This window comes from Falco peregrinus, chromosome 1, assembly GCF_023634155.1.
Source record: "Falco peregrinus isolate bFalPer1 chromosome 1, bFalPer1.pri, whole genome shotgun sequence".
NCBI classification, from domain to species: Eukaryota; Metazoa; Chordata; class Aves; order Falconiformes; family Falconidae; genus Falco; species Falco peregrinus.
In genome coordinates this window covers 107,880,524-107,906,713 of record NC_073721.1, presented here as the reverse complement: position 1 = coordinate 107,906,713, position 26,190 = coordinate 107,880,524, and the positions used below count along the sequence as shown (strand labels likewise).

The window sequence follows — 26,190 nt, the reverse complement described above, 5'->3', positions numbered from 1 at the left end:
GGAAAGTCATAAAGCTACACCCAGAATAAGCCATAGTCTTCAGAGAGGTCTGGGAAGAAACCCTTGGATCTTGAGGAAAAGGTTTTGCTAAACTAGATTTTCTTCTTCCTTCCTTCGCTGCACTTAAAACATTTTTCAGGTATTATCTTAATGGCACCGGGCTGAACTTTTAACAATTACTGAACAGCTGGATGATTTCATGGGCATAGTTCAGTGACAAATAACCATTTTAATTATCAAAATCAACAAAACCCAGACTGGTAACATACATGCCAACAACCATTAAGTTATCAAGACAATCTGAGACAACAGGGACATGCACAATAGAAGATCCTGCCTGTAAGCAGCAGCTGTGGAGCAGGTTATAATTTCCTATCTACTCCCTAAAAAGTAACTAAAGTATAAAAATCTGTCTGGTCACACGGGCTGTCAGGAAAACATCCTACTTGTATGCTGCTGGCATCGACGACAGTTCTAAATCTAGCCCAGTATCAACAGTGAAATTATCTTCAGCTGCTTAAGACGCCATTTCTCTTCTTATTAAAACAGAAGCAGCTGTGAACAGTGTTGCACTGTATCAGTGAGATTTCTCTCAGAAGCACAAATGTAGTCCCAGGAGAGGTAACACCTAAAATGGGTGTAAATATGGGGCTCAAATTCCTTCTCTGGTTTCCCTTTGATTATCTCACGCAACAGAAAACACTAATAGCAAAAGTAGCAACTCCATATAAAAACTAAAAAATATTTCTTCTTAAATTCAGTAGAAATTCTTTTAGATAAAGCCAAGATACTTAATCTTGTTATGAAGAAGGCACAAACACTCCATGAGGGCAGTACTACGTGCACAGATTCACAGTTAGGTCTACCATTTACAAAACCTGCTTGGTGAGAGAGTGAGCAAGAGAGCTAATAAACTGCGCAAATGAAAGTTTTGTGCAGGGACCTCACCTTCAACAGATGTAAAGCTTGGTCCTGCTTGCTTCAAGACTTTTTGTAAACAAAGGTTGATTTAGCACCATTATTTTATAACCACCAACCAGCTCTTAATGCAGTTAGATGGCCAGAAAGGGTAAACTCACAACCACTGGCCAGATCCATTTGCTTTTGTGCACTTTGCCTGAAGGCTTAATTACCTTTTGGCTCAAAAGATCTTTCTTTAGCTTTTCCAACTCTTCCTGCTGGCTTTGATACTTCAGTTGCAGTTCAGAGACGAGTTTGTTGCCATTACCAGAATACCACTCAGTTGGAGAAGAGTCACTGCTGTTCCGGTTTTTGCTTGATCCAATCATGTCTTTTAACGGGCGCCTTGTTTTGTGTGGAATGCGGCCAAAATCGAATGGAAAAGCTGAACTAGTCAGTCCTGCATAAAACAATTTCTTCTAGTTCAGTTCACTTAGTAAAAAGACATTCCAAAGCATTCAGATTTCCTTTTAAAAATATGCTCATTAAAATTAGACTTTAAGCAGCATTTAAACAGCCCAATATAAGAGCGGTAAACATGCCGTGTTTTCCAAGTTGCTTCCTTTGGTGGGAAAAGTAAATAGCTCAGTCTCCTCCCCTCCCAGGTAAGATTTAGCTCTTAAATTAATACTTGCGAAATAAGACATAAAAAGAACTTTACAATTCATTACAGAAAATAAAAGGTACCACGCTTAACTATACCAAAGTAAATTTTGCTTCAAATTATTAACAGCTCAGAGGTGATCAGACCAAAACATCACTGGTATCACAGCATACTGTTCTTAAGAGGCATTCAGAGTAAGGTTTCACCTCCATTTATGTAACCACGGGAGTATTCTTAGAGAGCAGGACTGTTTCTAACACACTGAATCACTTGGATGGCAGCTGAAATGCTCTTAAGGAGCTGTGAAAATCTTCACAACGTTATGCCAGACACCGGTCAAATGTGAGAACCAGTTACAATGCACAGATGACCTATCCCTGCATATGCATCCCAACTTTTTTCCGCAGTTTCAGAAGCAAGCCAATATAACATATATATACACATACTTTAAAGGCAATTCTGCTCCAATGGGCGACACTTAGCTAAGTAATCAGAAGCCTCCACATTTCCCTTCATCCTGTAACTTTGCAACTCAAGTGACAAGACTGGAGATAATTAACATGCTCAGGGAACCTGAAACAGTGGACAACAAGGCTTTGTGCTTATTCTACGGTATCTGAATGGCAGGGAATTCCTCGCAATGTGTTTGGAGTCAAGTCTTTCAAAAGAATGCGCAGAGCTCTGAATGTGGTTTTTGAAGAAAAGATAAGCTTCCACTTACGCCCTGGAGACAGACGTCATACACTACATTACAGTAAAGAAAGTAGGGCACATGCTCCCCTTCCTTCCTCCCACTCCTACCTTTACTTCCTTCTGCCAGGTGTTTCCTCTTTTCTTCCAGGGCCATCGAGTCCTCCAAGTCTTTTGGGGTTGGATCCAGCAATTCCCACTCTTCAGTGGTATAAAATATGCTCTTGCGGTTTTCGTTATTTCCTTTTCTTAAAGAGGACATTGAATTTCTGTGAAAAAGACAACAGGAAAAGTGACTTCTCCATTTTGCATTGTTTTTATGAAGGGGTTTTCAAGACAACCACTGCAAACTAAAACTAAGCTAAAACACAGATAAAACCAATACCAATTAAAAGCTCAAATAAATTAAAGCATATCCTACTAAACAGCACCTACTATCAACAGTGCTGTGTTTCACAAATAGAACTATTTTGCTTTAACAGGATATTAATATCTAGGAGACCGCTATGGTCTTTTGTGTCATCTTCTGTTTTATTCTTGTTTTGGCAGTGGGAAAAGGACAAAACAAAACAAAATTAAGATTTGGAATCAGCTATTGTAGCTTAGAATTTTAGAATAACTGCCAAGCATTAAACAGAACAGCATGCAGTCAAAACACATCTATGTTACAGTTTTATATTCTGGATTAACATCAAACTTGGGATCACCCAGGAGACCTGCTGTAGCTGAATCGCTGATGACAGACTCCTTAGCAGTTTTTCTTTCTTAAGGCAGAACGTTGCCAATTATCTGCAGGAACATTTCAGAGGCAACCTCTAAATTCCAGCCAAATAATTCTAGAGAAGAACAGTACGTTTCATGAGCAAAATGAGATTATCCTACCCAGCCTCCCCCGCAACCATCATGCAATCAGAAATGTTTAACTCCACACTTATGTCTGTTGAGTATTAATGTAGCCCAGTACTGTAGTCTTTGTTCAAATAGAGAAGGAGATTCTACATCAAGCCATATGAATCAGTTTAATATTTTAAAGTTGGAGATATATTTAGTATCTCAGCATTTTCTACAGTCTGCATAAGATGAAGGCCCACAAGGGCGCTTTCACTCCATCAGCCGCATCTTCTCTTCTTAATCCTCAAACCTTAAGCAGAAAGTAAACCGTGTTACACCTTTAAGGCCATGTGATGATCCAACCCAGTCTTTCAGCTTCACAAGAGATTTAACATCTGATCAACGTGAACCCTAGGCTAATCGTTACACAGTGCAAAATTCCTGTAGTCTGGTGAACGGATATGCAATCATGTACAATTTGAAAATAATCCTTAAGGTTATTAATAAAACCATTCCAACAATCAATTTGCACACTTGACAAAGATTGAATTACACTACACATTTAATCTTCTTCCAGAAAGAATCACAGTTTTGGTTGGGGGAACACTGAAGCCTCATTTCATTGTTCAGACCTTCCATTCCAATTAAATAGATCGAATTGGTTGACGACTGACAAATTTCCTAAGGCACCCAAAATTATTAAGTGTCACCTGGTAACTCTACAGCTATTCTCTGAGTAGTAGCTGAACTCTCACCATGCAACTCCATAACCACCTGTTCTGCTCTTGGTCAACTTGGTATTTAAAGCCCATCTGAACACTACCTTTTAAGGCTTGAAAAAAACCCACACAGAACAGGAAGTCAAATAAAATAACTTCTAGAAAAGCTTTTCCAAAACCTGCTGTTAGGTCCATGAATAATTATAGCTGATGCTGAATTTTGTAAAGCTTTTGCATAGAATTATTAAGGGCACTGAAGCAGCACCACTTCATTGCTTTCTATCAGACTAAAAGTAGGTAGCTGAATTTAAAAGACAGTATTTATTTTCCTAAGCACAGTGTGACAAGTACAATTGGATAAACGACACAAGACCTGACATAGGATCTAATGATATATTTTGGGTATAAGTCTTATTTTATGATTAGATAATAGGAACTTACTTTAATTGTTTCCAAGTCTATATTCTGCATAAGTAAGAGATACAAGCAGCTGACAGCATAAAGATGAAAAAAATTCCAGCCTAAGTGTCTATATACGCCACAACTAAGTACTTGAAAATAGATTTTAAAAAGCATGTTTCAACTTCAATTACTTTAAGTACACACGTGGCTTAACTCCAAGACACTCTTCACTTTTCTCCCATTATTATTTCACCACTACTACCTAGGATGCAAATGCAGTTATTTATAGCAATAACTTCTCTGTCAAACACACCATACGTGTGTTCAGGTGGAAGGGCAATGATTAAGGCACCAAACAGGTTCTTAACAAACACAAGCTGCCAGCAATGTAGAGAAAACTCTGAAGTTTTAAAAAACACCCTGAGCCATCCTCTAAGGCTGGGGTCAAAATTAGTCACAATCCAATGAGATACTGGACAGTGCGCACACATTCCCAAGGTGATCAGATCCCACCCCTCCCCTAAATTGCATAGAATTGCTAGAGAATGGAGGAAAACAATAAAACATAACAGTACTGCTCTGTGACACGTTTACTATAATAGAGTTGCTAATATTTTAGTGGGGTTTTTTTTGCAGTCAGCTTTTACATTCATGCTACTACGTAATTTTAATTTACCAAGATTAATAATTAGCTTTCACTGTTATGGAAATATTAACAATCTTGTCCTGGTTCCACACATAGATCCAATATAACTAACTAGACCTTCTTGTGATACACGCTCAAAGAATGCTGTTCAGCGCAGTAAGAGATCACCTGTCGCTTCTTGATCGGCAAACGAGACTGCATATGTTAAAATACAAGACTTAATGATCACTTAATGCTTTTTCACAGGAGTTCCATTCAGAATGCTCTGAGCATAAACCAAAGCTGCGTAATGAGAAAGGCTGCCATCTGAAGGACCCTTACACTGTTACTGAATAGTTTTGCTTAGTAATTTGGCATCATTCATTGCAGGACTAAATGAACAAAAAATATAGGGAGTGGAAGCATGTAATAATTATTATCTTCAATACTTATGCAAAGTCAGTCCAAATTAAGATGATACATGCCCTACCCCTCTCTGGAGCAGCTGACGATAGCCATCAGAAGGAAAATTCACTTGTCCCTAACCAAACCTATGCTGAAGAAAATCCACCTTTCTCGTAAAAACTGCTACAGACTCAAGTCTCAGAGCAAATTTACCTTACTAGATACAGGAACCTAGGTGCTCTTGACCTGCTAGCTCAAAATGGGCAGGAGTAATGCTAGTCCATAGCTTTTAAGAAATGTCACTGCAAGGCCTATGCTAATATGAATAAATTTGTCAGAGGTTCTAGCATATTACCACACAGCTAAATAGCTTCTTGACAAGGTTGTCAGGCTCTTACCTCAATGACAGAATATGTGGCCAGAGGTAGTACACAACTGTACACATTACACACACTTCAGATTTTAGCTGCCAGCTCAGTAAATTCTCTGCAAAATGACTTTTCAAAAGCTCAGAAGAGGATGTTGGAGCACAACAAGCAATTCTGAAAAAGACACTGTTTCCCACTGGTATCAGCTTGCAGGGGGGAATGTCTGCTTTAAAATTTAGTGCACATGGGGGCACTAAAGCACTCCATATAAAAAAAAATAAACAAAAACCTAACACAGAATTAAAAAAAAAATAATCTGTTAGCAGATACAACAAACGTTATTTTCCCAGGAAGGTTTTCAGACAGATGAACCACTGCAGTTGAATATCTTCAGAAAGAGTGGAATGGTGAAGGCTGGCATTCAGCCTGAAAGATTCAGTGTGGAATTTTCTTAAATGTTTATTCCCAGAGATCTGCAAGGACTCCAGGCCATTAGGAAGATGGCCTTTCTTGTATGGGCTAACTCCTGAATACCGTGCTACAGTATCTGCTGGCCACTGTCACCAGCAACCCCTCCCTCCAAGCAAAAGTGCTTCCCAACCCACAACTCCACTGTGGCCTTTCTGCTCAGTTACAAAGAAACATTAACACATCAACCCAGCAACACCGAGCAGCTTACCCTGACACTGCACTTGGACCTAGACTTTCCCACAGCGTTATCATCTGCAATTCAGAAAAAAAGCTAACAAAAAATCCAGAAAAAAAGTTTAAAAAGCCAGAAACATCATTTCAAGTATACAGGAATTTACCTAACAGAAACTGGTTTATATTATTTTCCTTCTATTATGACCAAATTTTAGTTCTACCAAAGCAAAGTGGCTATGCAAAGCCAAGAAACGATACAAGGCTACAGTTTAAACAGGACATGTAGTAACAGGATTTGCATATTTCCCAACCCAGCCATAAACCATCTTTCCTATAACTTAAATGGTCTACACAGTAGTCTTAAGAAAAAAAAAAAGAACACAACCAAAGAAAACCCCCAAACCAACACCACTTCGAAACCCGTTGGAACTCTGTGTTTAATAGGAAAGCTTTAAAAAGAATCTGTTTAGCTCAGCACTGCTGATGAAAGTGAACAACATTAGACCACATCCCTCTTGGGCTGCGAGTTAAGTTAACCAAGGCTACAGCTCTGCTTTGTGAATTGCTCCGCAGCAGCACTATCATATCCCTTGAGTAGAAGCGGAAGATCCATCTATGGAGGCAGACCAAAGTCTAAAAACATTTACAAAGAAACTGTAACATGAGAGCTGAAAATCAGTAGGACTGCTTTCCTTAAAGCAATTAATACTAAGGAGTAAACCCATTAAGACTGAGGGGATAAGTTGTGGTTTTGCTATTGTTCAGAAGGGGTCTGCCTCATTGTTGCTCAGGAATTCAAAACTACATCAGTTTCAAATCTGTGCCATGTACTTTTATTTTTTTAAAAGAAAAAATGAAGAATGGTTATATTGTTTTGATTTTCATCACTAAAAATATTTCATAAGCACTAAATACTATGACTGCTACAATGCTACCAATTAGCAGCTCCATTACACAATGAGGGATAAAAAGTAATACTAGCTGAGCATAAAACTCCCAGCTCCCTGCTTGGGTTCAGAGGGCAAAGCCACCACCAGAAGTTCTTTACAGGTCTAGAGTCCCCCTTTCAGGTATCAGTAATGCTACACAATGACATTCAGCTATGCCTTTCAAATAAATAATTAGAATTTTTTTAAAAAAAAAGTTACACTTTAAGAGATACAGTCCAGTATACTGATCCACCCCATCACCCTCATTTCTTCTAAAAAGCTCCACCTACACACATCTTTCAGTAGGAAACAGATTCTATTCTGCCAGCTACTATCAATCTCACAATAACTCTTTCTTCCATGTTCCCAACTTACTTGATTTCGGTACTCCATTGTTTAAGCGAGAAATTGAGGGCACTCGGTTGGACTGGTGCAGGTTGGGAAGCTGCTTGTTCTCCCACCAGGTCTGTAGGAGAAGTCTCCACAGCTAGAATATTTCTAGCTCTCTCTGCTGAAGCATTTTGACTTAGGACACTCAAATCTATGTTAAAAAACAAAACACACACACAAAAAAACCACACACGCACCAGAGACAAAGAGAGAAAGAAAAATAGGTAAAACTTTCAGTAAGTATAAGAATAGTAGCTATATGAAGTCACATAGTACTAAGACTGCTAGTAACGTAGTTAGGGTTTTATTTTAAATTGCAACATAATTTTATTAAATGCTTTTTTCAAAAGAACTTTAAAAATAGCACAGTTTTCCTCAGTGAGCTTTCACTGTAGCCACATACTTCTGATAACAGGCCTTGTGTGACGCTCATGAAGTATTATTTCACGAGTGATTTACAATCAATTAGCCAATACTGATTCATCTAGCTTAAGCAGCTATAAAGCCATATAAATTAAGATAGATGAATATTATTAATCCACAAAACCCCTTTGTAAAACAAGCTCAGGTCTATCAGAACTCCTAATTCAGGAACAGTGTCACAAGAACACCGTGACACAGCTTTCAGGCTGTGCTTCATCCTACAAGTGACGCTGCTGCTGCAAGTCAGTGAGCTTTAACAGGCCTGAGCCAGCGCTGTGCACACCCGGCCCGCGTCCCCGGAGCCAAGAACATTGGGGCGGGCGCCGCAGGCCCACGGGCACGGGGGCACCGGCTCAGCCAGGACTTAGCAGCTCTGGTTAAGCTGAACACAGCTGTACCTGAACCCACCAGCCCAACCCCTGCGCACCTCGGCCACGCTGCAGGTCCGGGACAGAGCCATGGGGACATGCAGCCCCGGCCTGGCACTGCACACATGCCAGCACACTCACAGCCTTTGAACAGCTCCACAGGAACCTGCCAGAAACCCGCACTACCCCTCAGCCAGAGCTAAATGTCCAGAGGATCCCAGCTGATCCAACAGAGCTCACCAGGCCTCCAACATACCACTGTCCAAGACATGCTGTAGGATCTGTACTGCAATGTTACCTCAGCGTTCCCGTTATCCTGGATAGCTTGCTTTCTCCCTCACCCCTCCTCCAGCAGGCAGAGGGAATAGGAAACACGGAATACGGAATATACTATGAATAGCAAAAGCACTGTAGAGAAGCCTGAAGTGGTTCATGGGCTTCTACAAACCCTCTGAACAGGCAAGTTAAAAACAAGCTCAAATGTAATTTTCAGACTCTTCTCCATACCATTCACAAAGTACAGAGTAAATTAAAAAAAAATGTTGAGGACACTGATGCTTGATTCAGCAGTTACATTAGAAAGTAACACACTGGATGGGCTTCTGACTTAATTCTCTGCATGAAGGGAAAAATCCTGGGAAATCACAATACCCTGTTTTATCACTGGTGAACCTTCCAGTCATTGTTCTGAGGATCACTTGGCACTAGCAGCCAGACCATCCCTAAGCAAGCTCTACCCCCCAGTTACTCAGCAGCTGGTTACTTTTATTTAGCCCATATTGAAAGTTAGAGGTAAAGACAGAACATTTTGTGATACAGAATATCAAATATAAAAAACATCATTGATACTACAAATCTATCAAACCCTTGAAAAATGGTATCTGAAAGAGAAGTGTATCATGTCATCTTCCAAATACAGGTATAAATTACACTGTCTTGATTTATTTCATGAACAGTGCTGATAGAAACTTCTTCAGTGCCTTATGAGCCCAACTAAATTCCAAATTCTTTTGGACCTTGACTGCTTGAGCAGAACAAAATTCACCTAAGTTAGATAAAACTAACTTTTGATCATGTTCACTGTCTAATAAAGGGGAAGGATAATAAACAGGTTTCCACAAAAGAAAAACAAACCACAAAACACCAAACCAAAAAATGAACCACCCTGAAAAAAGAACAAACCAATCCCTGTGCCAAACAACACGTGGGCACCTAACCCCAAGTTGGAATACTCACATTCCGCTTTTGTACTTACAGCTTGTTTCCTCTTCTACCCGTATGATTTGACAGGACTACAGAGTCTCTTTATAGTATGGTCCAGGTAAATTAATTGCTCAAGAGCTGAATTTGTAATAAATGCATTTCCTCCAGCAGGCGTGCTTATCAGTCTGGCCGAATTTTCTGACTTCCTGAGGTTGCTCGTTGTACGTGAAACGCCACTTAGACCAGCCAGCTGACTGGTTAGAGGTACGGACTATGCACCAGATACAGCACAGCAATATAATGTGGTTGCTAATGCAACCACCACAAAAAAATTACCTTGTTTTTCAACTTACTTCAAACCAATCTCATAAATACATCATATACCATTTTTTATTAATGCAAATTAAGAGCTGAGGAACAGCATAACTAAGAACTGAAATCATAAAAACTACATTAACATTCAATCAATTCCAAGAAAAAAAAAAATCCCATATGCTATGAAGAATGAATCATTTATTTGACTTCCACAGTAGTAAGGCAGCTTCATGACAAATCTTACAGATTCATTTTTGTAACATCGGCTTTCCCACAACCCACTTGAAAAAGTATTTGAGAGTATTTTTCACTACCTTGAATATTCTTAAAAACTTGTCAAGCCTGATCCAAAAAGCAGTACCTTAGCTTTACCTATATTCCAGTTAGTCCAGATTTCTAAACTGGGGCTGGGGAAACACCACAGGGGGACAGGACAAAACAGGCAAGACTACAGTGAGCAATTTTGGTTCTAGACTGAAGACAGACTGCTTGCCCATTTAAAACACTAGTGGTAGCATCTGTACTCAAGCACTAAAGCAAAAGAAACCAATTTCTATGCTCCAGTATAAAGCACATCATTGAACGTGTATTTACTGGGGGTGGGGTGGGGGGTGTGACACAACAAACCAAACCAAAAACAAGACACATGTTGTAGTCATCAACATGGAATCAGAGCCTTAACAGCCCCCCAACTCTACAGGAAACTTTTGGAGTACTTATTTAAAAATGAAGAAACAATCATCAATCACTCTGGGTCTTCACTCTTTTTCCCCAGAAGAAATCCCAACACTTCAGTTTATGGTAAAGTCATTATCGTGACTTGTCCTCAAAAATGAGATACTCTAGATGCAGTTTCAAGTTATACATAATGCAGTTTAACTGCAGGCTGCCCCTTAAATGGATGGGTCTACTCAGCCCATGCAATTTATCTTGACATTCCTTGCTCTGGGTTTAATAATAATTGAATATTTTTTACAATTTACACAAATTGGTTCAGCTTGCTGATCTGCAAACCCCCCAGTGATTTAAAAGAAAGGAAAATATCCGATCAGTCATCTAAAGTGACTGGATTACAACTGCTAGATGCAAAACAGGAGTGAGGGAACAGTACCTACGCAGACCGCAGTGACAGCGGGTTAATTTTACATTGTTCCTACGCTCTGAGGGAAGCAGCACAAACACGAAAGAACAGAGACTTGGGGCCAAGTTACATATTGCGGTTGGTCTGATCCAACAACCTGCTGCCAAGAGGGCGGTCCTGCCTGCTCCTTTACACTGCCTTCCTGTATGTAGCTGCTCTGCCTCATTATTGCTATGACTTGTTCCCTCCATTCCTTCCATCAGTTCTGGAAGTCACCTGACTGCACAGTAAATATATTCCGCTCATTAATCTAGCCGAAAAAAAAAATTCACCTTCCTTTCTGGCTAACTTTTGACCTCAACGAACTCAACACAGGGTCAGACAAACACCACAAAATGCAAAAAGGTGGACTACATAGCAGGGAGTGAGAGGCTGAAGGTAGGAAGGCCAATGTTTGAAAGAGCAAAAGCCTGCTGCCCTTTCCAACGCCTGCAAGCCGTTACATCTTTGTACACAGACACATACATTCTTGCTGCATATAGCTTAACAAGCTGCTAACCAGGCTGTCTGCTGCCAGAAAGGTGGTGCCAAACCACCCCACTTCACGTTACCAACAACTCTCGCAGGCTGATGCTGGTACTCACCTGCCCCTACAGCAAACCACATCAGGAAGCTACCCTGGCCAAAAACCAACCTGGAGAAAAACTTGTTTCCTGCTGGCTGCACTCCCTGCGCTAGTGTAAGGAAGGATGAGATTAGCACCAGTGCTACGTCAAGGGAGAAAGCTGGGCATTTCCTTAATTAGTGACTAGCTGTTAGACTGGGATAGCTGAAACATCAAGCTGAGCCCCTATGAAAACACGTACTCTGAAGCCAGCTGCGGTTGAGCAAGCAGCTACAAGCAGACTGCTCTCAAATTAAAGCAGTAAACTGGGTTAGAGGACAATACTGCAGCATGGGACCTGAACCAGGGGAGGGGCGAGAAGGGTGGGGAAGACAACAGCTTAACATTTCTGGTTTTACAGTATAAGCAAATTGAAATGAACAAAATATAAAATCTGTTGATGAAATATGTCTGACCTCAAGACTCTGTTTAAACCCAAGAGAGTTTTACTAATGTCTAACTTGGCACAGAACAGGATTTTACTCAGTCTTATTTATGGGTAACAAAAATAAGAAGCAATCCATTTCTGTAATGATTCAGGAATAAAACAATTCAGAAGTGCTCAACCAGTGTTATTTGCAGAATACAAGGTAATTCTGCAAAAATGCAGAGCAAGTTTGCACGATACAGTGACACATTTTTATAAAACTCTTGATGTCAGTCTAAACTTACATTTTGCTTGACTACAGATTATTACTGAGACTGAATTTCACTTCTGTAGTATCAGTGCAAAATGTCTTCCCATTTTAAAAGACAGGAAATTTTCATCAGTCAGATAGATTCACCACACCATACTTTTTTGGGAACAAAGTGTGGTAATTCAGAATGCAAAATACACCTGTTCCCGTTAAAAACTCATTTACATCTCAGGATACTTAACACAGTAAGCTTTTAAGATACTGCAACTACTGAAAGACAACGATCTAACCTAAACTGTACTTTGCAACTTAATGAAACTTAGTCATAAGACTACTTCATTTTACTTCATTTCTAAAAATCTGTTTTTAAAGAAACCAACAGGTTTCATAAGACATGAAATCACACATAAAATTACACTTACGTTAAATAATCTTAGCATCATTAACATACACAAAGTTTACAGAGTTACTTGATAACAAGTGACAAAAGCTTCCTAAGACTGTTCTCTACCCCAGTGCTATGCTTGTACTGATTAACTGACACTGAACAGAAACATGCATTCTGATTATACTTAATTTTTCAACGTACCAGGGTTGTCTTTGGCAACAAGACCTTTGGAAAAATCACTTGGTGTAGGGGAAGTTCTGCTGTCCCTTTTTGCTGCGTCAAGGTTGTTACAATACTCCCACCTCTTCTGTTGAAGTTCTTGAAGCCAGTATGTCATATCCTGACGAGTTGCAGCCTACAACACAAAGAACCAGAGCGCTGACAAGATCACTGTAAGTCTTTGGTATATGAATACAGTAATTCCAAGTGCAATAAAAAACCCAAACCAGATAATTAGCAAACCAGCAAGGTATCATCACCCCAAACCAGCATGATTCAAAATAACCACCAACGTACTAGGTGCACCTTGTGCAAACATAACATCCCTTACTTTCATGCCAAATCCATTTTCCATTAGAAGTAGTCCCACTTTTTTTTCCTCTGGTTTTATACTCAAACGTAAGAAAATACAGTAGTATCATCTTGTAATTTTACACAGTGTTATTTAAATATATAACTACAAATCTACATTATGAAAAAAAAAGTCACACACACACTCAGTAAGATTCCCATTTTCTTTTTTTTACTTGCTTTACTACCAGCAGAAACCAACAAATTAATTAGGCACTGTAATGCCTCCTACATTAATGACTAAATCTACATACTGTTATTACTCGATGATCCCACGAGCTAACTGACTTCTACAGAAAGGTCATATTTAACACCAAAAAGCCTAACAAGAATATTTAATCTACAAGCCTACAGTTGTTAGCATAACTAGGTAATAAGTGAGCTAGAACTCAAACCCATCTTTAAGCTTCAGTAAGAACCACAGCTGTAAGAGTCATTTCAAAGTGTGTCAAATGACAACCTACAAGTATCAACAAGAGAGTAAGTGATGGTAACTGACACTGCAGGTGCTCACTTGGAAAAGTCATTTTTATTCCAATATACACTCTCAGCTGCCACTCTAGAACAAGCAGCTGACACCAGCCGATACTAGCATGTTCACCGTAGTACACCCTACGCTCGGAACAAGATGTTAACACTTGTTAAGAGACACCCACCTAAGTCCTTCAGCTTGTAACCACACAGAGCGCTCACCTCTCAGCCAGTTTTCCTCCTGCCTTCTCCCAAACTGTTTAGTGGCATTATCCATGAAAAACCCTCATTACTTGGGCAAATGACTGTGTTTACCCTTTAAAGACCACTTCAAATAGCTTCCTGTTGCCTTTGTCACCTCGGAAGACGGTACCTGTCCAGGGTATAGCTGCAGAAGAGTGAAGAGCAGCAAACCACACGGATTTCCTTACAAAGGAAGTACAGCAAGTGCTGTGTAAAGCACAAATGGCAAAAATTAGTCTTCAGTTTTGATCTGAGAACACTTCTTGTCTAGTCAAACTAAAGATCCATTTACCACCATATTTTGACCCTGAGAGCAGCTAATTACAAGACAGCACAGGCTATGTGGCAAACAAGAATTGATGCTTCCCTGGGTGGTCCCTCTGGCTCAGCAATCTGCCATCTTAGTGTTCAGCAATCACAGAGATAGATTTTTATTTTACAATTTGGCTTTTTTTATCCATATAAAGTTTAACACCCGCAACACCTGACGGCAAATGGCTCTGAAGTGCTGTGTAAGGAAGTTAATCATAAAACAGACACAGTTACTCCTGTAGCTGCTGCTCCAGTTCATCTCAGTACATCATACATGGGAAGACTTAAGACACATAAATAAACATTCGTAAGTCAAATCAAGTACTGAAATAAACCAAATAGTGATGCAAGAGGACACTGTAGGCTCACTTTTCTCAGTCGGTAAGAAATGCATGTAAGCAAGATATTTCTTATCTGAAATAGGAATTAGTTTCCTTTAATCTTGATTGCTCACAGGATACTGGAGGAAAACATTTCCTTCATTAAAACAAAAGAAAAAAAAAGACATGGGACAAGAATAATTTAGAAGTGTCTAAGATGTTTCTCACGAAGCGTCAAAGAACTGGACGCTGGGGAACATCAATCCACACAGCCATCACTGTTAGTTTAGGGCCACAGCAGCAAGCTGAAATCTACAGCCTCCGGTCACTTGCTGCAAAGAGTAAACATCTCCCCTTTTATTTCTAGCACAAACGTATTTCCTTTGGAGTTTTATCCAGTGCCAAGCCTTCATTTCTGGTAAATCTGAGGGCCTATATTCCCTTCACCTAGACTTGCACACAGGCCTTGTAAAGCTATGTTTTAGTGTGCTCCAGCAAAAAACCACGAAGAATTCAAAGTTTCCACTAACACAGAACGTGACACTTCAGTGGTTGGCTTCACTACCACAACCCAACTAATGAGGCAATTCACCTGGGGTCAATCTAGGTCATACCTGCAATGAACTTCTGCTCATCACTAGTTCAACATCATAAGCCTTTTTCACAATTTGTCCCATTATCCTCTCCCCAATAGTCTTCAGAAAACCATTAATTTTTTTTTATTGGAGTTGCTCCTTGTTGTTTTTAAATTCCCAGTTGCCCTAGTTCTCTGCTGAGCAGCACATATGCATCCTCAGTTTACAACTGATGTCATTGTTACACGTTGATTGGGTCATTAGCAGCTATGGTCCTTCAACTAAAACAGGAAAGCAGAGCAGAAGTTTCTCCCTCCCCTATTTTAAGTAGTTTTCCCAAGAATTATTTGGTACCCTGCTGTTCCACCCTGCCTGTTACTTTGCCTTCCTTCTTTCACATACACAGTCTTCCTTCTCGCATGGAGTTTTCCACTCCCTCTGAACAGTTTTTGCTGAATGTATATAGCCATCTTCCTTATTTCACAAGTACAAGAGTGTCCTGAGAATCTCTTAAGATACTTCTTGATTAAACAAAATTAGTCTTTGAAGCTTGTTGTTTAAAATGGACCTTTTTTTAAACCACACACAGAATTATTTTAGGTCTCCCTTTCCCCCTACTCCTAAACAAAAGGCAAATTTGCAAACATTTTTTAAATTCACTTTACCCATCAAAGGAAGGAACACTTCCCTGCTTGCCCTATTTCTCATGGCTTCTCTGAGTATTTGGCTTCTGCCCACCACGAGAGACAGAACATTTAACTAGGTGCAACATTGCAATCTTGCAAAAAAAAAAAAATATCCTTATTTGTACTAAACTATTGTGTGGCTCTGCAGTAAGAAAGAACATTAGCTAGTTATGTTTTAATGGAGGCATTTCTGCAAGAAGAAAAACGACCATGTTATCTGAACTGGTGAGAGATAAGGAATTATTATTGTAAACTTACAGACAACAGCAGCAACACTATAAGTGAAAAGCCAGAGTCCCATGTATTTTTTAACATAAGTGATGGAAAATCATTTTAATTTACTTAAAACCATTCCCCTATATTCTCCCACTAAGGATCCTGCAGGAACTGATGCACACATGGCAAACAGAAGAATTACTTGGGAGAAAACAACTACCCACTGTCATCCTCTACCTGGACCCGCTAGTGGAACACAGATGACAATATTAAACAATTTCAGTTAGAGTCCAAACAAATGCAACAAGCAGACCCACCATTCTGAGCTAACTTGTGAACATTCTTATCTCAATCCTCTTCTGAACACAAACGAACTCTCCCTCAAGCTTTTTTGTGAAAAGGAACATCACCAAAAAGTTTGCATTTCTCAAGATTTACTAATCCTGCTACACTCAAACAGCAAATTTGGAGCCAGATGGCTTTTTTTTTTTTTGGAGGGCAGCCCAATTTAATTAAAGCATTGCAACCACTAACCAGCAAAGTAAAAAAAAAAAAAAAAAAAAAAAAATCAGCTCCAAAACACCTTTGCTGCTGAGCTACCTTCTAAGCTGAGTCAGGCCCTAATGGTGTTTGGTTCTAAGGCAATACTGCTTGAGCTCGAGCACCCCGTTATTAATCACTGCCACATCCTTAAAGATTATTGACAAATTAGAGTAAAAGCTCCTAAATAATTCTGATTTCAGCAAGTTTGGTGCCCAATACTTTCAAGGATTTGGGCTCCAAAATCCGCAGTGTCTGGAATGCTTACCGCTTGGCAATAACCCAGCAAAGTTTTTTTTCTTTAAGAACTCTGTGCAATTTCTACTCCCCTCCCCTCCCAACTCACCACTGTTCACAAAGAAGTTATCCACACAAGTGGCTAGACACACAGTCTACCATCAGTGGCCAGCATTTCTTTGTTTCAAAAGCAAGTGAGCTGTGTCAGCACAAGATGCTGCTTTAAAAATAAATGAGAGATGGGCCCCTGTGTTCATTTACATGTATTCATAATGCTAATGCTTTTCTCCCTTAATGACAGACCTCACTGTGCAAACATTCACTTGTCTGTATTACCAGCATTCCACGTTACAGCAAGTATTTGCAGGATCGGGCCCTTTCCATGAAAATATTCTCAAACATATTCTATCTGTAATTTTCTCTGCTCCTTTACCTAAAGTGACGGCACCAGTTACATATTTTAGATGGAAAAGCTTTTTACCCACAATTAGCTTCTTCTAATGTACTTAACTGTTGAAAATACATAGAAAAGCTATAATCATGCAAGTGTCAGGTTGGTTATCTACGTTTCTAAATTATAAATGATTTGCCTTATTTGCTGTAAAGGCTACCGTACATTTTCCCTGAAATCATCATCACACTGAGAAAAAAACCTAAGTATATTGTACAGTCCTCAGCTCCCATTAAATGGCAAAGACTGAGCAATTCAGATGATGGAATCATTACATTAGCAAAAAACTGAGGCATTATGAAGAAATAATGCATTCCTCAACAGCACCATCATTTCAATCCAGAATTCCAGTTGCTTATTTCTTGTTGCTCCTCTCAGCTTATAATACTGAATGGGAAAGACCAGATCACAAGATCTGGAAATTCTGAACAAGCGGCAAATTGAGGAAAAGAAGGCATGTGAGTTTCAGGGCAAAGACTACATTTGACTTGACTCCTTATGCTCAGTGTGTAATGTTTTCTTGATAGATGAAATCACATTTCAACAGGAGCTAGATCAGTCAGGGGGGTGGGTTGTTTTTTGGTTTTTGTTGGGGTTTTTTTTAATCTAACATCTGGAATTCATTCTGAATTCTGAGTCTACCTAATTTAGCTGGAAGATGTTTTTAAAGGCCTTAAAGAACTATTGTGTGTTGGGTAGAAGAAAATTAATTCCAGCTGCGAAAGCCTTATCCCTTGTTAAATCACACAGCCACAAAAGGCCAGTTGGTCCTCCAATATCCCTCAAAATTTTCATTAATTCCTTATTTATTATATAAACACCTATAACATAATAGCATTGTTATGGGCAATCACTTGACCACTTTAGGGCAAGCATCATAACAACATGAGAGGTAGAAGATTTTTTTTTTTTTCCCCTGCTAATTACAGAAATTACTTTGACTGCCTTAACTGGCACCTTTTCTCAATATCCTTAAGGGAAACATGAAGAGAGCTCCAATCCATTCAAGTTCTTTCCTAGAGAATATGGGGGGGGGAATTAATACAAAAAGCATGGGCCGAACAGTAACATCAGACTAAAAAGATATCAGGAAAAACCTGCAAAAGGAAATCCCCTGTTCCTTATGCTTGTGCGTCAGCGTTGAGTAGAAGAATTTTATCCTCATGACTGCAGAAGACACCCATGGCTGCTGCCAGAGTACCGTCTGACATACCAGTTACTTATTACACAGGTGGCATATACTATTTCCTACTATAGTTCTCATCACGAGGTGCATGTTTCTCAAGAAAGACCCTCCTATTCAAAAAGAATCCTCAAAACAGAAAGTGCATTATGTATTTTCTTGCAGGTTTCCCCACAAAAATCACTAGATACCAACCAAAACCGAACAAAAACCCTCTAGCTATTAAAAAAATATCAAAGCTTACACTGAGTCTGCAGTTTTAAACTTCTGTAACATAAACACTTGGGCTATAAAGGCAGATTCACAGAGAGCAATAAAATCTTTAGTTACAGCAATACGAAGAAAAAGGTAGGGTTTACACATGAAGGCATGCAGAACTGCCAATCACGTTGCTTTTCCTTAACCAAATATAGTTAAAACTATTATCATATTAGTTTTCCAGTTAATGTGCTTATTCTTATATACATATATAAGAATATATACTTATAAGGTATGTTAATGATTCCCTATTTTGTCAACCATTCATTTTTATCAAAACAGAATACCAAAGAGCTTTATAAAGCCGTCCTCTACCATCGTGTATTGCCGGTGCTCAGACCGTCACCGTCGGCCAGGTGTGCAGAAGACCCTTCCCAACAGCAGGGACCCGGCAGTGTCGCTCGGGTGACTTCACGGATCGCACCCTGACGCCAGGGCCGCGCTAGCAAGGTCCATCGCCCGCGGCCGGTGCACAGGCACGGTGCCTGCGGGGAAGCAGCAACGGGTGCTCGGCACGGTATGGCCCCTCTCCACCGAGCGCAGGCGGCTTCCCGGGGTCCCACTCCCAGGCGCCCCGCTCCCGGGGGTCCCGCTGCGGGAAGGGCGCGGCAGGACCCGAGCGCCCGGGCCGGGTCGGGAGGCGGCGGGCGGGGAGCGGCCGCCACACGGCACCTTTCGGGGTGAGCACCCCTAAACCGACAGCCACCCGCTCCCTCGCCCCCACCCGCCCCATTTACTCGGAAAGGCGTTTTCCACGTGTGGCTCCCGCACAGCCGCCCCGCCACTGGGCCGCCCGCCGGCGCCCGCGGCCCCTCCGGAGGCGCTTTAACGGCGCAATCACCAGTAGGGGAAGCAGCCCTGAAATTAACGCCCGGCTCCGCTGCCCTGCCCGGCGCCGGCGGAAACGGCGCTTTTCTTCGCTGGCAAAGCCGGGCTGGCGGCAGCGACGGGGCCCGGGGGGAGCGGCCCGCCCGGCCCGAGGGGAGGCTGAGGGGACGCGGCGGCGGCAGGTCCCGCCCGGCCCCGGGCCTACCTTGAGCACGGCGACGGCGCCGTTGGGGCCATGAACCTCGAAGGCGGCGGCCTCGTCCCCCGGGGCGGCGGCAGCGGCGGCGGCCTCGGGCTGGTGGTAGCTGAAGCAGGCGGAGGCGATGTCGAGGTGCCCGAGGGGCAGCGCCTCCTGCGGCCCCTTGAAGTAGTAGAGGTAGCAGCGGCGGGGGTCAAAGACGAACCAGCGGCTGCGGAAGCCGCGCAGGGGGCCCTTGCCCGACAGCTTCTGCAGGTACCCGCACAGCTTGGGGGCGCCGGGGCCGGCCTGCTCCCCCGCCGAGCCGCCGGCGGACCCCGCGCCCTCCCCGCCGGCCGCCGCCGGGCCCTCCTCTCCCTCTGCCGGCATCGCCCGCGCCTGGCCTCGCCGCGACGCAGCCTCGCCCGCCACGCAGGGAGCCGGGCCGGCCCCACGCCGCGCCGCCTCACGGGACTTGTAGTGCGGCCGCGCCCCGCCGCCCCCCGCCCGGGCCCAGCCGGAGGGACGCCCCGCCCCGGCCCGGCCCCTGGCGGGAGCACGGGGCGGCCGGGCCCGCTGCCGACGTGGAGCGGCGCCTTCCGCCGCCCGCCCGCTCACGGAGCAGGCCCGGCCGCGCCGCTGCCGGGTGCCGGGCGCCGCCGCCGCGCCGGACAGCGCTTCCCGGGCCGGGCCCCCCCCGCGCTCCAGCCCTCCGGCTCCCGGCAGCGGGACAGAGGGGCCCCGCGGGCCGCCCGCAGCGCCCCCCGCCCTGCCCGGCCCCCCCCGTCCGGCCCGGCGGCTGCGGGAAGCCCCCTCCGAGCCGCGGCGCTCCCGGGGCGGGCAGGCGGCCCCGGGGGAACGCTCTGGCGCCGGGGGGCTCGGCCTTGCGAGCGGCTGCAGGCCACAGGCCACACGGGTGATGTGTTCCTGCTTCGCTGCTACGTCCAGGCACGTTTCGGACCCCAGGGCACTTCCAGCGTTAATGATAGAGAACTCCTGTAACAGAGAACCCCTCTGTGGAGAGACCACGCTGCTCCGGGGGGCACGCGGCCTTCCACGGGGCTCTGTTGGCGCCCGGCCCCCAGCACATGCCCATGCCCGTGCCATACCCGTGCCCAGCGCTCTGGGTACCAACGCAGAAAGCAGGCTGATGTGGCATCATCGCCCGAGAGCAGGAGGCAACCACTCCACTCAGCTTTTCATTCCCAACCTCAGTTCCAGCACAAAGGGCTTGCTGGGAAAACGGTCATTGCAATGGTCGGAGCTGGTGGTTGCAACGGTGTTTTTGTTAGGATTATACTATTTATGAACTGGGTTCATCTGACTGAATCGTGACAGTTTGGAAGTCCAAGTTATCCAGAAAGCCTCAATGCCCCGGAGCTTCTTACTCTGTCCTCATTTTTAAATGCCTTGATTAAGTTCTCAGTAAAAAGTAACCACTTCACCCCCCAGACAGTATTTTCATTCTGTGCTAAAGGAGTTAAAGGATAGAAAGCACCTGGACATTCAGCGTTGTCTGTGGGTCCCACTTTGACCTTGACATAAGGGATTGCAGAATTCTTTGAGTCCTCCCCTCCGGATGTCACCTACTGATAAGAAATGTGTCGAGTGAGGAAATAGCCCATGTTCTGTCAGAGAAACTTGAGTAATGTGTTATAGAAACTGAGGTGTGGAAGTTATCTCCCCAGTCAACTCACATGACATGAAGTGTGCTATGCTGAAAGATTAAGTGTTGCAAACTAAGGCTAGACTTTTTTTCTTTTTTTTTTTTTCCCCCTCCAGACCAGAAGAATGATTCTGCTCTGTCAAAAGTTGAGGCTTTCTTAGTAAACGTGGAAAGTAAGAAGTGTTGATGGTGCTTAGACAACAGATCAGTAACGTTTCTTCCATATATACTGCTCAGTATCTTCTTTCCCAGATATAAAGTATTCTCTGTCTTCTGGTAGCATCATGCTCTTCCTTGGCAAGTGTCATTTGCCAGAACATGAATTACACAGGGAAAACACTGACTCTCTTTAGAAGCTGCCAGTTCCTTATCTCAGTCATTTAGACAAGTTGAAGTGCCCCAGCACTTATCCCTGATCCGTTACATTATCTCATCAACTTAATGAAGAGTGGCCTTGTTCTTTGTGTGCTGAGCACCCATGGCTCCTACTGCTGTCAATACTTACATCTTGCAATAAACCACAGAATCGATTCCTAAATCCTCAAAAGTTTTGCCGTCAGTACTTCTCTTTTTTGATTTTCTCTTCAGCTTCCTCACAACACTAAAAGCAGGAGAATCCCCTGATTTCACAGTTGATTTATGTAAACAGAAGTTCCCCTTCTTGGGAAGTAAGTTCCTTATTTCATGTATGCCCTCCCCCTCCCACCCCCCCCACCCCCCTTTGTTTTCAGCAACAGATCCAGATGTGGACTGGTAAATAACAGCAATTGTTGTGAATATAACCGCTCTTCCCTTTACCTGCTTCTTTCTTTCATGTTTTCATGTCCAGAATGCACAGATGATATAGGTGATATTCTGTTGCTAACCAATGTCTAGAAAACAAATATAAATAGCATCTCACAAGGTATTTCCCTCCTGTTCAGAGGCGAGGGCCAATTTTGTGAGTGTAACTCCTAACCATAGTGCAACTGTCAAGTAAATTTTCTATATAGCAAAACAGCAGTTACACTTCCAAAATGACCACAAAGCTCATTAAACATGAAAATATTTGAAATTCCCTTTTTTTTTGGTGTGTTTTTCTCTCCTGAAAATGAACAAATATTTTAGTAATGGCACTTTCAGCTGAACAAGGCCATCTACAACACATAAGAAATAAAACTGAATTTACTCTCAAAAATGAGAGACTGGTCTAACTCATTACAACTGTAATGGTTTTATCTTATCATGAATATAAGCATTCACAGTTCTTGAATACATTCACATTTTATCCAAAAAAAGAAAATATGCAAGAAAAAGAGTCTATCATTAGATATGGAGGCAGAGAGAGTACAGCTGGTGTGTGCGCCAGGCTCATGCTGTCATGTTTACAGAAGTGCAGGAAACACCAGTCAATAACAAGCAGCACATCTGTACCATGCTCTTGGTTAAAATGAGATCACAGCTCCAAAATTAGAATGGCTGAGAGTGTACACTGCTTCCTTTCACAAAACAGAAAGCAAAAATTACTTTGTCTCTTGTCTGGTATCTTCTGAGATACAGGGATTTAATTAGAGATGAAACCCAGAATTTTTCAGAGCTCACACTAAACATCTACTGGTTTTTGCTTTCCAGAACAATGGAACTACAGACAGTTGTCCCCCTCAAACCCTCTCCCACATCGTGTCAGTCCAAACCTGCACGCTTAGATATAGGCTAAACGGTTACTTCCATTTTAACAAATATTTTGCAGAACGTTAATTGTGACCGTCACTGCCAAGATAAATAGTGTCACTCTCCTACAGCCTGGTTATGTATAGTACTTGCATACAGTATTGCTCTACATTATTTTGAAGAGTGAATGTTTTTGGCCTAATATTATTTCCATTCTTTGGAGGTCAGGAACCAAAAATTTTCCTAAGCTTTCTTTTCCCAGCGGAGACAAATAGGCAAAAAAAAATAGCTCCAAATTACTGTTCCTGGTGCAGACTGACATACCATTCTGCATTCCCCTGCCTCCCAGTCACCACAACGTCCATGAAGAACATCATATTATTACATTTCCAACATAAATTCTTTCCGTATATGCAAACAAGTCAGCCAAAGAATTACACGGTCTATATGTGTTAACCGATGGGCGACGTTTCACATACTTTTCATTCTCCGGTATTATTCTTTAAACACTAGATGGTGCTCCTTTCCTGCGTCACATTCGCCATTTGCGTTCCCCTCGGAAAATGGAAAAAAGATGCACCGTGAGTAAGCAGGGATGCTTATTTGTAGTTTCTGATTCAGTAGGAAAGACCCAGTTCAGTTAATCGTCTCATGCAAAACCAGCTGAATATACAACAACATTAAATCCATTCTTTGTACTTTTTGTTGCACTGCATCTTATCAAGAACTCTTCACTGCAAAAAAGCAACAATTACACAGCCCACTGAATGGCAGCATTGTTTTCTAGTTACACATCTGTGATCAGACTTGTAGAGATATCCAGGCAAGTTGGTAGCCATGTAGAGGAAAGAGTCAAATTAGACCCTTTATGAATAGAAAAGCAGGAACTACTCAACTGTAGCAACGACCTGGGCAATCTGCACGCACATAGTTATCGGCTTGTCAGCATCGGTGCAGATCCAGGCTGCCTAGAGACCTGCTGTACAGCTTGACGGGAATGCTGAAGGGTGTAAGCAGAAGAATTGAGAGTACTGTTGTAGAGACAAAGAGATCAATGGGCAAGGGATATAAAGACACAATTAATAAAACACAATTATTTCAGCTGCTTACAGGGGAACTTATTTCCATGTGTATACTTGATTCCCAGCCGGGAACCTAAGAATAGGTACATATAATGGGGACTTACAGAAGTGTCCAGTAAAAAGAAAGATCAGAAGAGATCACAGAGTAGACTTTAATAAAAATCTTCACATAATCCTTTTTTTGTGTGTGTGTGTGTAATTGTTTTATATTACATGGAAACATTACGTATACGAAGAATCTGAAAAGATCAAGTGGGACAGAATGGAATACAAAAGATTTATATCCACTGTCTCACAGAGAGAGAAATAACTTAGTGAAGGGCTGCTGAAGATTATCTTTATTCCCTGTATAGCAGCTTAAGTGATGTTGGGCTAAAGAGTTTAAAAGTGAACCCGGAACATTGACTGGAGGGATGATTAAACTCACTTCTGATCATCAGTCAGATTTTCTTAGAACAAAAGGAAGGAGATGCTGAAGAGTTATCCTGAAAAGTAAGAGCCAAGAGAGAAAGCAAAAGAGGTTAGGACAATTAATTTTGGAGTCTATCATTGATAAATGTTCCTGTGGTTAGAAGTCTAGCATTGCACTATCAGAATGGAGGAAAGGGATTTCTTTGGGATTAGATGGCCCGTCAGAGCGCTGGACTAGTGAACAGGAAGACAAGCAACTATCCTTGAGCTGCAGGGATTCCTTGCCTTGCTCTGTGTAAACTGTAATATCCTGCCCAGTATACTACTTCGTAACAGAGCTGCAAAATGCGTAAGGGAAGTTCTGCCACTACATACGTGGATCATCAGACTAGCAGAGTTTGTAGTACACAAAACAAGCTACCTCACATAAAACTGAAAAGATGAAAAGAGGTGACAGGAAAAAGTGTATCACTGCTGTACAAATACATGGATGTTTGCGCCTGCATTTATCTACAGCATTTAGTGAAAACAGGTGTCATATAGTGTTTTCACCTTTACTTGCTCTTACGTAGTTCAGAAGGCCAGTGTTAAGGTGTGGAAACATACTACAGGTCTACTGGGTTATATATTTGTCTGTCAACCTCACCTTGCTGCGTAAGGCTCTTCTGAAAAATCTAAAAATACATGGTATTATTTACATAACAGTTCTACAGTCCATCAGTGGTTTATGCCATCACATCTCGTTAGCATTAGAGATTTTCATTTTTTCCTGTGAGGCATTTACAAGCCCATTCTCCCAAGTGCAGTGGCTGGTACAGCTCTGCGCTAGCACAGACAGCGCAGCATTTTTCTAACTCACAGCAACAACTGTCAGGATCTGTGATCTCAAAGCTTTTAACTATTCTCTACTCCAAGGTGTGCCCAAGAGTTGTTCTTCCTTTCTGCACAACGTTTCAGAGGCCCAGGCAGTTTTCTCACCTTCAATCACGGTGTGCCCATTTTCCTGACTTTCTAACTCATTTCTTGGTACACCGTGTCCTGGCTGACATATTTGCATTGTATTAACTGCAACCACAAAACTGCGCTTCTGCAGCAGCTCCTGAACTTCCTTCACCCCAGGTGTAGCAGTGGAGCACTTCCCTCCCTCCATTTAAATCCGAACAGGGACCCCTCCAAAGACCTCCGAAAGGTGCACAGCCAAGCCTTTATGCTGGTAACGGCAGTCACACGTGTATCGAGAGACCTTCGCTGTCTTGTCGCAGTGGACTGCCCCAGGAGCTGCAGCTAGTCACAGCCCTGGCCAGCCCTTCCTCTGCGTGCCTCGGGGGTGATTCAGGGTTAGACTTACACACAGACCCACGGCTGGAATTCTGCCCCGGGCCTGCGTTTCTTAAGATTTTATCTTCACTTTGAATGTCCATCTCGCAGAAAGCTGAGATTCGTCTCCCCAGTCTTTAGATTTTTAGCCGAGGCTTAAAATCCGCACATGGAACGTATGTACGTTGTGAGTGGAAAGTCTGTTCGCTCCAGCTTCCATCCAGCATCAATGGCCAAACAGCAGAAACTGATGGAGAGCAAATCATTTCAGTGTTTAAACTTCAGTGGGATGAATTCCAGCCTAAATGCTTTGGGCAGGAGCTTTTCTTCCGATGTGGACTATGAAGT

General features: G+C 42.4%; 1 protein-coding gene across 2 annotated transcripts in view; it reads right to left on the bottom strand.

Annotated features, from left to right (window-relative positions):
• Nucleotides 1-20,192, bottom strand: part of TBC1D2B (TBC1 domain family member 2B) — a 37,101-nt gene extending 16,909 nt beyond the window's left edge. The window contains exons 1-5 of one of the 2 annotated variants that reach the window (XM_055806128.1): nucleotides 19,744-20,192; nucleotides 12,850-13,003; nucleotides 7,554-7,719; nucleotides 2,366-2,523; nucleotides 1,134-1,360 (exon numbers count right to left, since the gene is read on the bottom strand). In XM_055806128.1, the coding sequence (XP_055662103.1) occupies nucleotides 1,134-1,360; nucleotides 2,366-2,523; nucleotides 7,554-7,719; nucleotides 12,850-13,003; nucleotides 19,744-20,106 (1,068 nt within the window). In that variant the 5' untranslated portion in view covers nucleotides 20,107-20,192. Of the gene's footprint in view, nucleotides 1-1,133; nucleotides 1,361-2,365; nucleotides 2,524-7,553; nucleotides 7,720-12,849; nucleotides 13,004-13,911; nucleotides 14,062-19,743 lie in introns of those variants that run through there. The other variant, XM_055806135.1, reaches the window with a different exon arrangement.
• Nucleotides 20,193-26,190: the final 5,998 nt, after the last annotated feature.